Source organism: Poecilia reticulata, chromosome 16 (assembly GCF_904066995.2).
Source record: "Poecilia reticulata chromosome 16, P_reticulata-male-v2, whole genome shotgun sequence".
NCBI classification, from domain to species: Eukaryota; Metazoa; Chordata; class Actinopteri; order Cyprinodontiformes; family Poeciliidae; genus Poecilia; species Poecilia reticulata.
In genome coordinates, this window is record NC_088845.1 from 28,294,144 (window position 1) to 28,307,940 (window position 13,797).

Genomic DNA, 13,797 nt, shown 5'->3' on the forward strand with positions numbered 1-13,797 from the left:
TGTTTTCTAAATCTGTTTTCCCCCACCCAACTGCTACAGCCTAGTCAAAAGTGACAGTATCAGTGTGAATCAGAAGATTTATGTTTTAATAACAGCCCTTTGGCTTCTTGGTTCCTTCGGGGGCCTCTTCGGGTTTATTTATTAGGGTTTTCTGTCGCGCTCCACAAACCGTTTCTGTCCCTTTAAACCTGAGCGGTTTTCCACAGAAATGGAAACGTGCAGGGATTACACGAGGAAGACTTGTTGGAAAGTACACGTTTGGGTGTTGGGGTTTAATAAAAGCCCCGTTCTTTCTCCACCCCTCCTGTCGGGGGAGTAATGGTACGCTCCCTCCTTGTGATGTAGTGCTCCCTCCTGCTGCTGGGCGGTCAGAAAGCTGGAAGTGCACTTGGTAGAGAGAGACAGCGAGAGATACGTTGCACCTCTGTCTGGGAGAAAAGTGGCTTTGTCTGGAAACCCGCTGCCAGAGTGACGTATTAGGACCGTCTTTCTTTCTGCGTTTGACTTCATTTCTCCCGCTTCCCCAGAGCCTGAAGGATCGTCGCGCAGCTTTAAAGACGGAGAGAGAAAAAAAGCAGATGTTTGTGAAAACTGTCGAGAAGGTGCGCAGAAGTTTCTTGAAAGTGTAGCCTCTTCTAATACAGAAGTTTTTGTAACACCCCCCCTCTTCCACGCGGCCGGTTACATGGAGGTGCTACAGGAAGCCGTTTTTAATCGGATTAAGGAGAAAAACTCTGATGAAAAACTTTGTTCCAGACGGAGTGACGAAGCGGTGGCTTGTTGAAAAGCAGTCTTTTTTCCCTCCCTGATTTGTGCGCCTCCCAAAAATGCGCCCGGGGAGACCTTACAAATCCGGTATGACGCGCCTGCTGCTCCTCCTCGCGCTCGCCTTGTCCTGCCGCTGTTGTCCGGACAAATGCCTGTGCACTTCAGAAACTGTGAAATGCCAAAACCAGGGCTTGGTCAAGATTCCACCTTCCTTACCGGCCAAGACCAAATTCCTGTTCGTCACTGGAAACAGAATCGCTCAAATAAAGGATTCCTCTTTCCCAACCCGTCTGGAAAACCTGGCAGAAATGTATCTGAGTGGCAATGAGATGGAAGGTGTGCTTGCAGGGGCATTCAAAAACTTGCCAAACCTTGTACGGCTGGACTTGAGTAACAACACAATCCAGAATTTCAGCGAGAGCGCTTTCCCTGATGATAATAAACTGCAGTTCCTCAACCTCTGCAGGTCGCTTAACAATTACACCACCCTTGATTTCTTTGTCCATGCAAACCTTCCCAACCTAACCTCCCTGGACCTGTCCAACAATGACCTGCTCTTTCTGCCGGATGGCATGTTCAAGGGCCTCCCCAGCCTGGCCACCCTGAACCTCCGCAACAGCTCCCTCATCATGTTCCAGAACGTGGACGAGAACGAGACTCTGCTGGCGCTGCGTCACCTCGACCTGAGGGACAACCACCTGAAGGATCTGCCCGCCGCCACGATGACGGACTTTGGCCTCCGCCTCGACCTTCGCGTCCAGCTGGCAGGGAACCCCTGGCGGTGCAACTGCTTCATCAGCGACCTGCTGGCGTGGCTGAAGAACTCCACCCAGGTGGTGGACGCAGGCGAGCTGACCTGCGCCGATCCTGAGGCTGTGAGGCACCAGCCCCTTCTGCAGGTGCAGCAGTCCCAGCTGAAGTGCTCGAGCGACATGGAGGGGGTCCTGGAGACGTCGTACGTCTTCCTGGGCCTGGTGCTGGCCCTCATCGGGGTCATATTCCTGCTGGTGCTCTACTTGAACAGAAAGGGCATCAAGCGATGGATGTACAACATCCGGGACGCCTGCAGGGACCACATGGAGGGTTACCACTACCGGTATGAGATCAACTCTGACCCACGCTTGGCCAACCTGAGCATCAACTCGGACGTGTGAGGGTGGGCAAAATAGTGGGAGGGGATAAGTTGGGGGGGCACTGTCATGGACTCGGCACTCGGCAATTAAATGACTCAATGCTGTTCAACTTTTGCATGAAAGTCTTCCTTTCTTCTTTTGACCCCCCCCCCACAAACACAGCACAACAACGCCATTCAGATGCTGCATCCGTCAACGCTTTTGATCGACCTCTGCCGCATGTTCACCCCAAATGTTTGGCGGCCGTCATGCCAACTGCGTTTTTTTTTCCTGTGTTGCGTTGCATGGACAATGAATCAAGGCAATTTTTTTTCTTTTAGGAAACCTCCTGCAATTGTCTTTTTACTTGCCTACAAGGACAACTGAATGGAGTGCTGCAACTTTTAAGTGAAACACCACCTGTCAATTGCGTCCTTGACGATGAGACTCTTGCGGCAGAGAGATGTTATACTGCTTGAGTTTGTCCTTTTTTGGGATGTAAAGATGTCATATGCAGTGCAGACTATGCCTTTTTCTGGACTGATTATAATACACATAGCATAGTATATGGATTTTGTAGATTTATGTGATTGCTTTGTTTTCTTTTTTCCTGTAAGGATATTTAGCTAAATTAAAAAAACAAAAAGTATTTGGATTGCTGGTTCATGTGTGAAGTGAAGGCCCTTAAAAAGAATGTGAGGCTTTGAAGGAGGATTTCCGTTGGTGGTGGGGCAAAGATGGAGGTGGGGCGGAGGGGTGGGTGCAGTTCATTCCTGAGGGACGAATCACATGCCAAGTGCCAAATCTCTGCACCCCCTTTCACCAAACTGTCAACAAGTTCAACGATGGGTGAAAAATGTGCGACACTCTCATCTCCACGGTAACAGTTTTAGGTGTGATCTTCATTAACGAGCAAGTTGAAGCTCCTCCAGTGCGTTAACAGACCGAACAGAGGATCCGCTCTCCTCTGGAGGAATGTAAATGAGCTGCTACCTGGATGTGCAGAGGTGACGAGAGTAGCCAGCTGTTATCTCCTGTTCAATTTGCTCCCTGCTGGGAGAATCTAATAAAAAAGAAAGAAAAAAGTCATCGCTATCCCTTCAGGATAATGTTTATAACAACCAAGCTGCTGCAAAATTGCACGTTCCACAGATAACCTGATTTTAGTCATTGAATGCCAGCGTGTAATTTCAAAGTGCTCGGTTACAGAGAAAGGTGGGAGGGGCGGGTGAGGAAAGTGTGTGGTGTTCTGTGGGTCATGCAAATTAAGGCAAAACCCAAGTCGAGGTTCTCCAGGGGGCCCACACTGTGGTTGTAATAAAATGAGCTCAAGCCGCTTGGCTTTTTCATGTCGCTCTGTTTTATGGGGAAGAGTGGAGGGGGGGAAAAAAGTCTCCTATTAGTGCTTCCAACCAACTGTCAGAGGCTGTTCTTTTCATGCTGTCCAGTGTAGTGGGGATTAATAATTAATGCGTGGTATTCCTTTGAAGGCCGGACCATGCGTGCTGCTGTCTAAGGAGTCCAAATTAATGATGTTTGTTGTATATCTGCGCGGGAAGAATTGTGAACTTTTCTCTGCCTTTTCCGGTGAGGGCACGGAAAATAATAATTGCCGTCCTTTCCCTTCTCCCGTTTTCTCTCCTGTCACAAACCCACAGCGTCCCTTACGACTGCGGCCACACAGCGCCCGCAGCGGCGCGGGATGGGCCAGATCTCCCTAGTCTGTTGGCAACATCTGTGTGCCGCCAACACAGTCTGACGTCGTTTGCACGTCCGTGTGCTCTCGCTGGGATGTAGTGTAAGCTTTTTTTTTTTTTCCATACCCAATTTCTTCAATGGGTACGGACAGAGGCGGCCAAAGATTATTTGAGGCCCCAAGGGATGGTTTGATTTGAGGGTCCCATTACTAGGTAAGCCTACCATCCTCTATAATGCTGAAACCTTCCAGACTTGATTGTTTGCACATTTTATTATAGCAATTTATCTTATGACATGGTTCACTTCTTCTTAATAGCAAAAAAATAGCTGTGGATTGTAATTTTCATTTAAGTTAAACAATTTCATGACTTGAGGTGATGAATAGTCTTAAATGTAACAGGTCACTTAATATAATTAAATTGTACATTATCTGATTTTTTTTTTATATCACGTCATGCTCTTATTTATTTTGTTTCTGATTCTTATTTGTAATCACTTTTATAAGTGACTCTTATAAAACATGAAATATCAAAGATAATCAGCTGTGATCAACTGCAGGTAGATTACATTTATTGAACTCATAACCACGTTTCTTTAAAGCAAAATACAGAGAAATGTTTAAAATTGCCGGTTGTCAAACACAAAACATCTCCTCGGTGGTTACACATTGTAGATTAGATCATCAACTTATTTCCAGTATGAAATAATTAAGTAAGAAGAGGCAGAAGGGAAAAGAAAAATAACACGTGACTCTAAACTATAAGTTTGACCCTTTTTTAAAATCAAAATGTGAAAAATCCGACTGAAATCTTATTTGGCTTAGAGGAGAAGAATAGTTCTCTTGCACAAAAAGAAGCACCACTGCCAGACAACACAGTCAATTCCAAATTGCTTAATGACATCCACAGTGTGATTGGTGGGTACTCTCTATTCACAAACCTTTGAAATAAAGCTAAAGGAAAGCTAATTTTTGAATCAAGCTAGAAAAGTGAAGTTTTGAAATAATGTGCTGGATTGGTGGTGCTATTCAGCAGCTTAGAGTGCCTATACCTTCCAGGCTTACTGTTCCCGACATTAAAAAACAGAAATGCTTTCTGTCCGACATGCTGACTCTGCTGGTAGCAACGCTTCGTCGTCTTTCCGACAAAGGCGGAGCTTCGGAAGAGAATCTGCCATCATTCGTCTCTACTTTTTCCTCGTGCCGCCGTACAGCTCTGCCTGTTTAATCTGAGCTGTTCAACAATCCCAAGACAAAAGGGCGGTTACAGTTACATGGTTACGCCGCTTCGCCTCATTATGGATTTTTAATTGTCGCGGGCACATTTTGAAAACGTATAGCCCCTCACAATGCTCACGTTATTATTCCCCAAAGCGAGGCCTCCTGCACCTCTTCGTCCCAGGAGGGACGTGGAGGCTGCGTGGCTGCTCCCCCAGCCGCATGTTTCCACAGAGACAGCCAGCGAGGAGGCCTTCTCTTCATCACCTACACCGACCGCACAGTCATATTAACAAGTGATTTTCACCCGGCCACTCCTCGAGCCACGCTTGGCAGAGCAGGTATAATTACAGGGAGAGAGAAAAGAGGTGAGAGAATGAATGCCTGAGTGATTGGGTGGTGGAAGAAGTGGGGGGGAAGTAAAATAAATGAGCGCAGGGAGAGCAGCTCTCTGTTCTTCCGGCTCCATCAGCCGACTCCTTCTGCTCCTCTTAGCACAAGTCCCCAAACAGCTTGGATGTCTAAATAGCCGAGCTATAGTTGAGTCACGGTGTCAGCCGAGGTCCAGGGACGAGGCGGAGGGTCTCGGTCAGCTCCTCAGCTGTTGGGGTCAGCGCCTAATAAAGGCAGGAGATTTCTAGACATGAGCAGGACCGACGTAGGTTCGGCTGGGTTTGCAGACGGACACCGACCGGGAGACGTTGGACTCTGTCCATTTGTTGCCTCTTGTCTTAACATTAATAGCTACATGATGAATTATCTTTGGATGGATGTCTGCAGGAGAATTCTGTCAAAAGAGCGCTTACAGATGAATATCAGTTATATATAGGGTGATTGATAAATAAAATTAAAAAAAAAATAATGGAAGTACCTTATTGCTTCCTTTATCCTGTTTTTAGATTACTGAAAGTGATCTAAAAACAAAATATATAACATAATGGTTTTCTAAAAGAGAACAGCAAGTGTTTGTATGCAAACAGATCAATTGTATTTATGTAATTCATGATTCAAAGAAGTGGGTCATGAAACATGATCATAAAAATTAAACCATGATGATAAAGACACTTGAATTTATTAAAATACTTGAATTTTACAGACAAATACTATTTTAAAATATGCTAAAGGAAATGTATATTCAAATGCAAATGTCTTCCCTGTTATTACTGCCATGAACGAATAGAACAATTAATGTTGTTCTAAAATTTTTACCTATTGTGATTTGAATTTTCATATACAGTCATGGCCAAAAGTTTTGAGAATGACAAATATTATATTTTCACATGATCTGCTGCCCTCTGGTTTTCATGTGTGTACGGCAGATGTTTTCATCACATACAGAAATACAATTGCAATCATATTATGAGTAACAAAAGCTTTTATTGACAGTTAGAATGAGTTAATGCAGCAAGTCAATATTTGCAGTGTTGACCCCTCTTCTTCAGGACCTCTGCAATTCTCCCTGGTATGCTCTCAATCAACTTCTGGACCAAATCCTGACTGATAGCAGTCCATTCTTGTACAATCAATGCTTGCATTTTGTCAGAATTCCTAGGTTTTTGTTTGTCCACCCATCTCTTGATGATTGACCACAAGTTTTCAATGGGATTAAGATCTGGGGAGTTTCCAGGACATGGACCCAAAATCTCTGTTTTGTTCCCTGAGCCAGTTAGTTATCACCTTTGCTTTATGGCAAGGTGCTCCATCATGCTGGAAAAGGCATTGTTCATCACCAAACTGCTCTTGGACGGTTGGGAGAAGTTGCTCTCGGAGGACATTCTGGTCCCATTCTTTATTCATGGCTGTGTTTGAAGGCAAGACTGTGAGAGAGCCGACTCCCTTGGCTGAGAAGCAACCCCACACATGAATGGCTTCAGGATGCTTTACAGTTGGCATGAGACAAGACTGGTGGTAGCGCTCACCTCGTCTTCTCCGAACAAGCTGTTTTCCAGATGTCCCAAATAATCGGAAAGGGGATTCATCAGAGAAAATGACTTTACCCCAGTCCTCAGCAGTCCACTCCCTGTACCTTTTGCAGAATGTCAGTCTGTCCCTGATGTTTTTCCTGGAGAGAAGTGGCTTCTTTGCTGCCCTCCTTGAGACCAGGCCTTGCTCCAAGAGTCTCCGCCTCACACCTGCCTGCTGCCATTCCTGAGCAAGCTCTGCACTGCTGGTAGCCCGATCCCGCAGCTGAAACACTTTTAAGAGACGGTCCTGGCGCTTGCTGGTCTTTCTTGGGCGCCCTGGAGCCTTTTTGGCAACAATGGAACCTCTCTCCTTGAAGTTCTTGATGATGCGATAGATTGTTGACTGAGGTGCAATCTTTCTAGCTGCGATACTCTTCCCTGTTAGGCCATTTTTGTGCAGTGCAATGATGACTGCACATGTTTTTTTAGAGATAACCATGGTTCACAGAAGAGAAACAATGATGCCAAGCACCAGCCTCTTTTGAAAATGTCCAGTGGTGTCATTCTTACTTAATCATGACAGATTGATCTCCAGCCCTGTCCTCATCAACACCCACACCTGTGTTAATGGAGCAATCACTGAAACGATGTTAGCTGGTCCTTTTAAGGCAGGGCTGCAATGAAGTTGAAATGTGTTTTGGGGGATAAAGTTCATTTTCTAGGCAAATATTGACTTTGCAATTAATTGCTGTTAAGCTGATCACTCTTTATAACATTCTGGAGTATATGCAAATTGCCATTATAAAAACTGAAGCAGTAGACTTTGTAAAAATTAACATTTGAATCATTCTCAAAACTTTTGGCCATGACTGTAGACTTAAATTTGTTCAATTTAAGTCAGAATCAGCCTCTACTGTCATTGTACAACAAACAACATAAGACATGGGTAGACCGGTGCCTGAGGATATTTTAATATTAGTTAGTATAGTTAATATTATTCCTATATGGAGTAACACAAGAATTACAAGCTGGTTGATTAGTCAGGCTATCTGCTCTAGCTTAGCCTGCAGTCAGCTGCTTAACCGACATGACACTTTTAACTTGTTTACTGTAGTTAGCAGTCAGCAGTTACCTTAGTAACCAGTCTTTTATCCTCTACACCGTGACACCTGTATGTGTTACTCACAGCTGAAAATATCACCAAAAAGGCACGTTCGTTTAGATTTATATTACACTTCTTTCAGCAGCAACAGGCAGGGAGGGGCGCTGCTGAGTTACTCTATGCTCCATACACCCTACAGAGAAAAAAAAAGACAAAACAAAAATTGTCACTCTGCAACGGACTGGTGACCTGTCCAGGTGTACCCCGCCTCTCGCCCGGAACATTAGCTGGAGATAGGCACCAGCAACCCTCCCAACCCCACTAAGGGACAAGGGTGTAAAGAAAATGGATGGATGGATGAAAAATTGTCACTATGGCACATTCTCTGATGTCACCCTGAAAGGACATTAAATAAAAAAAACTTTATGACTTTAAATGCTATTAGGTACCACTACCCTCTTTCTTATTGCTTATTGCATTAAGCAATAAGAAAAAAAAATCTCCTCTAGAGGTAAAAACTTTGAAATGAAAATTGTTTGAACGTGTAGTTAAAATGTCCTGGCTATGTAAATGAGTCTGTGAGCAACATCATACAGAAAAAGGCCAGCCCGTCACGTTGCAATGGAGCTTTTCACACATGTCTCTTGAGGCCAAAAGGTAGCAAATAGGTTCTGTAATTACCAACAGCCTACGGTATCTTAACAGCTTGATGTAAAATAGTTTTCGGGTTTTTTTGTTTGTTAGTATTGTCACTCTTAAAGTTTTAAACCAAATGTAGCGAGTGATAATATCAAACAAAACCAGATATTGAAATGCAATCTTAAAACACTCATAATGCTCACCTACTGACATATAATAGGAATAAACCCTTTCTGTTTTAGCTCAGTTATGGTCTCTAAAATTATTTATATTTGCTAAATGCCGGAATAAATAGAGAAAAATATAAACAAACTCCAATAGGGCTAAGAACAAGGCATTGAAATGGACTCTCAAGCGCACTGACTTTGTTACTACATTACCTTACAACTTATTTGGCGGTATGTTTCAAGTCATTGTCCATTTGGAAGATCCACTTGTGCCCAAATTTTTAACATCCTGAGTGATTTCTTGAGATGTTGTGTCAATTGTTTTTAACCAGACATATTGTCTTATTTATGAAGCACACCACTCCCTCCTGCAGCAAAACACTCACAACATGATGCTGCAAACCTCCATATGATCAATAGAAATGTAGATTGTTATTTAGAGGTGGGTAGAGTACCCCAAAATTTTACTGAAATAAGAGTACATAGCTCTACTTCAATCTGGAGAGACTCAGACAGAGAAAGAAAGCGATTAAAAAAGTTTAATGACAAATAAACATTAAAGTCCTTTGGCATTCAGGCCCCGGCCGAGGACGTTGAGCTGGAACTTTGATAAGCTCGATAAACATTCCTGATGCTGCATAGGAATGTAATCCCCCGGGGGCCTATACTGGTGGCGGAGGTCGAAGAAGGATGTGGCCTGAAGAGCTGGGAGCTGAAGGTGGAGATGTGGCAGAGGTTGGTTGATCGCTGCTGGTAAGCGGAGGAGGCCATGGATGAAGGCCTTTATCCACTGGAGCTTGATCGATGATTGGCCATGGCGTGGCTTGATCCAGTGCCGATAGGTCCAGGGTGATGAGAGGGAGGCGCTGATTGATGAGGCAGGTGAGGCTAGAGAGTCTTCCATATTGAATTTGCGCCAAAGCTTCATTTTCACATATTTTTACTCAAGTAAAAGTAAAAAGTTGTTGTCCAAGAAATTACTTGAGTAAGAGTGTAAAAGTGTTTGATAAAAAGGCTACAGTAAGCAACTAAACACATCAAAATGCAGACAGACTAAAATATAAAGTTATGTAGAAATGTTGACCAAAATGGGAATAATTCATGCAGATAACATAATTACAAAAATAAAATCTGGAAAAATGACTGACTTTCCAAATCAGTTTTTTTCAATGTAAAATCTTTGAAATTGTAACAAAACCTACAGGTGTGTGCGTGTCTGACTGGTGAATTTTTGGTTAAAATGTGCTTGCAATGTATTCAGTGAAGTTACAGTGGGTGGAGGATCCAGAAATTTTACTTAAGTAAGAGCAGTGATACTTCATAGTAATATTACATAGAAAAAAAGTGCAGCTATAGTAAAAATACTCCTAAAAGCACATTTCCCACCCCCTCAAAGTGTTATCTGATGGCGTTCTCATGTTTACAATCTTTTTTTTTCAATGGAAAAAGGGTGTGTGTCTTTTTACACAATCAATCTTAACATCTTTATAAAGTAGCATTTACTTTTTTTTTTAACTTTGTGTGGCCACTGTTTCTCTACGTTAATGGTTAGAGATGAGTTCAAATATTTGTTCTATAAATCTTTAAAATACTCATATTGTCTCTGTTCTTCTAAGAGCTTCAACTAGCACATCTTTAGACATTTCTGCTACGTGTGATGCAATTGTCAGTCTTTCTTTCTTACAAATCCACTTGACTTTGCATTTCTGCATCCCTGTTTCAAACATCAGCCACCACCGCTTCTTCTGAAGACCCTCCCACCCCCCGTTTTCTTCATGCGGCTAACTGAAGCTTGCTTGAGTCTCTTAGCCCCAGCGAGACGCGAATCACATCCATCTCACAGAACGGGGCTGCAGCCAATTATGTTACTATCTGTCATGTAATCTGTGGCTTTAGCACTCCCATGAGACCCCGAGTCTCTCTCTCTCTTTCTCTCCTCGCTCTGACTTCAGTCGTCCTTTCAGACAAGTGGCATACCAGCCGGAGGAGAAGTTCTGCCTTCAGGACGAGAGCAAAAAAGACCCCCAAAAAAATCTCTTTCCTTGTTATTGTCAGGCCATAAGCTTTTCTGAGGCACTTGAGATGGATGAGTAATAAAACCAGCAGGGAGGAGATGATTGCGGTGGCAGTCATTCGCTCACCCTGGGTGGACACAATTGGAACTTTACCAAGATAGAGGACTGGCATTGGTTAACACCTCCAAAATGAGAGCTGAAAGTATTAAACTTTAAAACACAGTCATTAAAATCCCTCCCTCCTGTAGCCTGTGGCCCACACCATGGGGGTAAAGGGTGATGGGGGACTGTTCTCTTGCTCACGGCTGTGTTTGCAGAGCCACATTTAATATGCCAGTGTATACTTTCACCGTGTTGAAAGACAGACTGCCAGGTTATAGGATTGTCAGAGTGCCGTAATTACATTCACCACACCGCACTGGTCTGTTGCTCCACAAACACCTGGCGAGCTGCCCCTGCGGCTGACCTTTCCCTTTGAAAAAACTCGCGCTATGTAAATGGAAGTCTTGTGTGGCAAGAGAGTCTCCCAGTTCTCACGGGACAAACGGCAGTCATGTGAGATCTTCACGTGCATGCCGGGCTTTGACTCCTTGTCATTTGGATGGAAAGCACCCGAGCCGTAAGTCTCCCCAATTTTTCCCAATAAATTCCGGAAGGTCAGTAGGGAACCCTCAAGAACATAGAATGTGGATCCTGAATACCAGTCGGAGGGAAACTCAGTCCATGTCCGCCTGGGCACGGTTTTGTTTTTTCTGAAGTGAGTTGTTGGTTTCAAAACACTTTCATCTGCACAAGATCATTCCTAGAAATATTTTAACTCAATAATTACAGGTGAATTTCCATTACAGATGTGTGCAAAACTTTGTCAATATTTTGCTAATATTAAAAAAAAAAAACACAATTTCGCAATTGTGTTTCCATCAAATAAGAATTGAAATCACACGTGAATACGTTTAGTTGACACAAGAAGTCATTAAAAACACACTGCATCATCTTCCTCCTACTCTCTTTTTAGCTCTACTTTTTAGTGAAAAGCTTGTTTGTTTTTTTATTGAAATTGTCGCGTTTCCATTAAGCAAATCAAAGTGTTGTAATGTTTTATTGCAATTATATGATCAATACAAATGTAGGGAAAGTCTCTGTCTCTCCTCCAGAGCAACAGAAGATGGAGAAAACAAAGTTTATTGTAAGGTACTTGAAATAATACAACTTACCAAATATTGCTTCGAAGAAGTATTCCAAGTGTTATCGCAGTAATACAAAATGTCACTATGATATCAGTTGCGCAATTTGACAATGACAAAATAAATTTGCTTAATGGAAATCTGCTTATTTGAAAAAAAAATCTGTCTTTGATAAAAGGTTTTAGCGCTAAGGTGAAGTGTTTTGTTAGCCATATCAATATCGGTTTATTTTGCAAATGATTAGCAACCAGATGTTGCCACTGGCACAAACCACAAAGAAGAAGACGACAGGAAGCTGTTGGAGAATCATGGCTTAGCATGTTTGTTAACATCTTGTCACGTGAACAAATGTATTCACGTGTGATTTTAATTGTGTTTCTTTTTAAATGGAAGGACAACAAATACTAAAATGGTGCCCTTTCAACATCAGCGGAGTATCAACTAAGTTTATTGCACATTTGCGATGGAAATGCAGAGTGATCTGAAATGTGTTGAATTTGTGGCACAACACTCAAGTAATTCTTAGGAAGGTGATGGGCTTAGCCGGAGGTCCAGTCCCAAACCTAACTCCTTTCAGGGTTCCCCCTACATTTTGGGCCGTCTCTGGCTGCATGTGAGAAGCCTCATCACCTTCCGTAAAGCGGATTTATGATTTATGACACACGAGCGCGACATGGCTCGACGGGAGGCAGGGCGTCCACGCCGCGCTTAATGAATGAGCGGCTGCCTACACAAAGACGGATCTGAGCTGACAGCAGCCCGGCCTCGGCGCCGTGGCATCTGCCGCACGGGCTGCAGGGAAAGCAGCAGGGAAAATGCATAGGTGGAGAGATGCCAGACAGTTCGACGGAGATAAAAAAAAAAGGATATTCTGAAATTATACGTATTTCTTGTGTGACCTTTTATCGCTGGAATGTTTCGGGGTGTAAAACTCAATTTCTTTGACTTATTCTCGTGTTTTTATTTTTATGCAAACTCCAGTCTGTTGATATAAAACAAAATAAACCTTTCAAAAATCATAGTGTTGTCTATCAATTTATGCCTTACGTCACATTTTAGTTATGAATCTGTCTGTCCCTCTCTGTGACAGATCTGTGTCTGCGTCTCACAATTTAACGCTCTTCACTCTGCATACCTCAGCCACGAACAATCTATCAGGCACACATGGGTGATTCTCACATTGATTCCTCAGTGCTCAATAGCTGGTCTGATCAATTGGCCCAGTCTCATTCGCCTCGTGAAAGATTTTTCCTCTGAACTCAAACTTGAAACTCTTGGCAGCTTGTTGCCACGTCTATTACTCAAAGGCAGCCTCTACACCGCTGCCATAAACCAACCCAGATAGATTTTCCTGTGCAGAAACGTACAGCCCGAGCGCTGCTGTTCATGGTGAGCTCCTGCAAGCAGTTAGTGAGACTTGCTTCTTTTTTTTTTGAAAATTTGCAAAAACATTATATAATCACAATATATGATCCTTTTTTTAAAAAAAAATTTTCACTTATACAAAACATGTACAACAAATTACAAAGATGCAAAGATAGGAATGTTGCAAGAGAAACAGGATTACAAACAGAAAAAGGGGAAATTAAACCCAAGTTTTGGCAGATTAGATTATATATCCGGTACAAAGTGATACAGTCTCTAAGGCTTGTGTATTAGTACAGTACTTTAAATAAGACAAATAGGAAGATACTTAGGCCAAAAAAAAACATTAAATGTGGGGTTTAGCTTAGAAAATGTACAGTTGTAGATATGAAATTTTACTATTATTAAAGGGGCACTTTCATGTAAGAATCACATTTTTGAGCTTTACTCATGTTACAATGTTATTACTTCATTAAAAAAATCATGTTGCCTTGATTAGTTTCATGCATGTTTGAGAAATCCTTTAGTCTCCCATTCAGCTGTCCCATTCACTAGTCAACCATTCAGCTGAGCAAAACGCCTTGGTGAATCTAGCCCCGCCTTCCACACGCAGCTCCTCCTCAGAGC

At 42.9% G+C, this 13,797-nt stretch overlaps 1 protein-coding gene across 1 annotated transcript; it reads left to right on the forward strand.

The window, feature by feature from the left end:
* The first annotated feature begins 287 nt into the window (after nt 1–287).
* tpbg (trophoblast glycoprotein) lies at nt 288–2,529 on the forward strand. Its single transcript, XM_008431924.3, has one exon. It carries the CDS (start codon nt 828–830, stop codon nt 1,920–1,922), a length of 1,095 nt encoding a protein of 364 aa, XP_008430146.1. The 5' UTR covers nt 288–827; the 3' UTR covers nt 1,923–2,529.
* The last annotated feature ends 11,268 nt before the right edge of the window (nt 2,530–13,797 follow it).

Bases quoted from the DNA above. Each gene is read 5' to 3' on its own strand.
- tpbg (XM_008431924.3), top strand. From the start codon at position 828: ATGCGCCCGGGGAGACCTTACAAATCCGGTATGACGCGCCTGCTGCTC.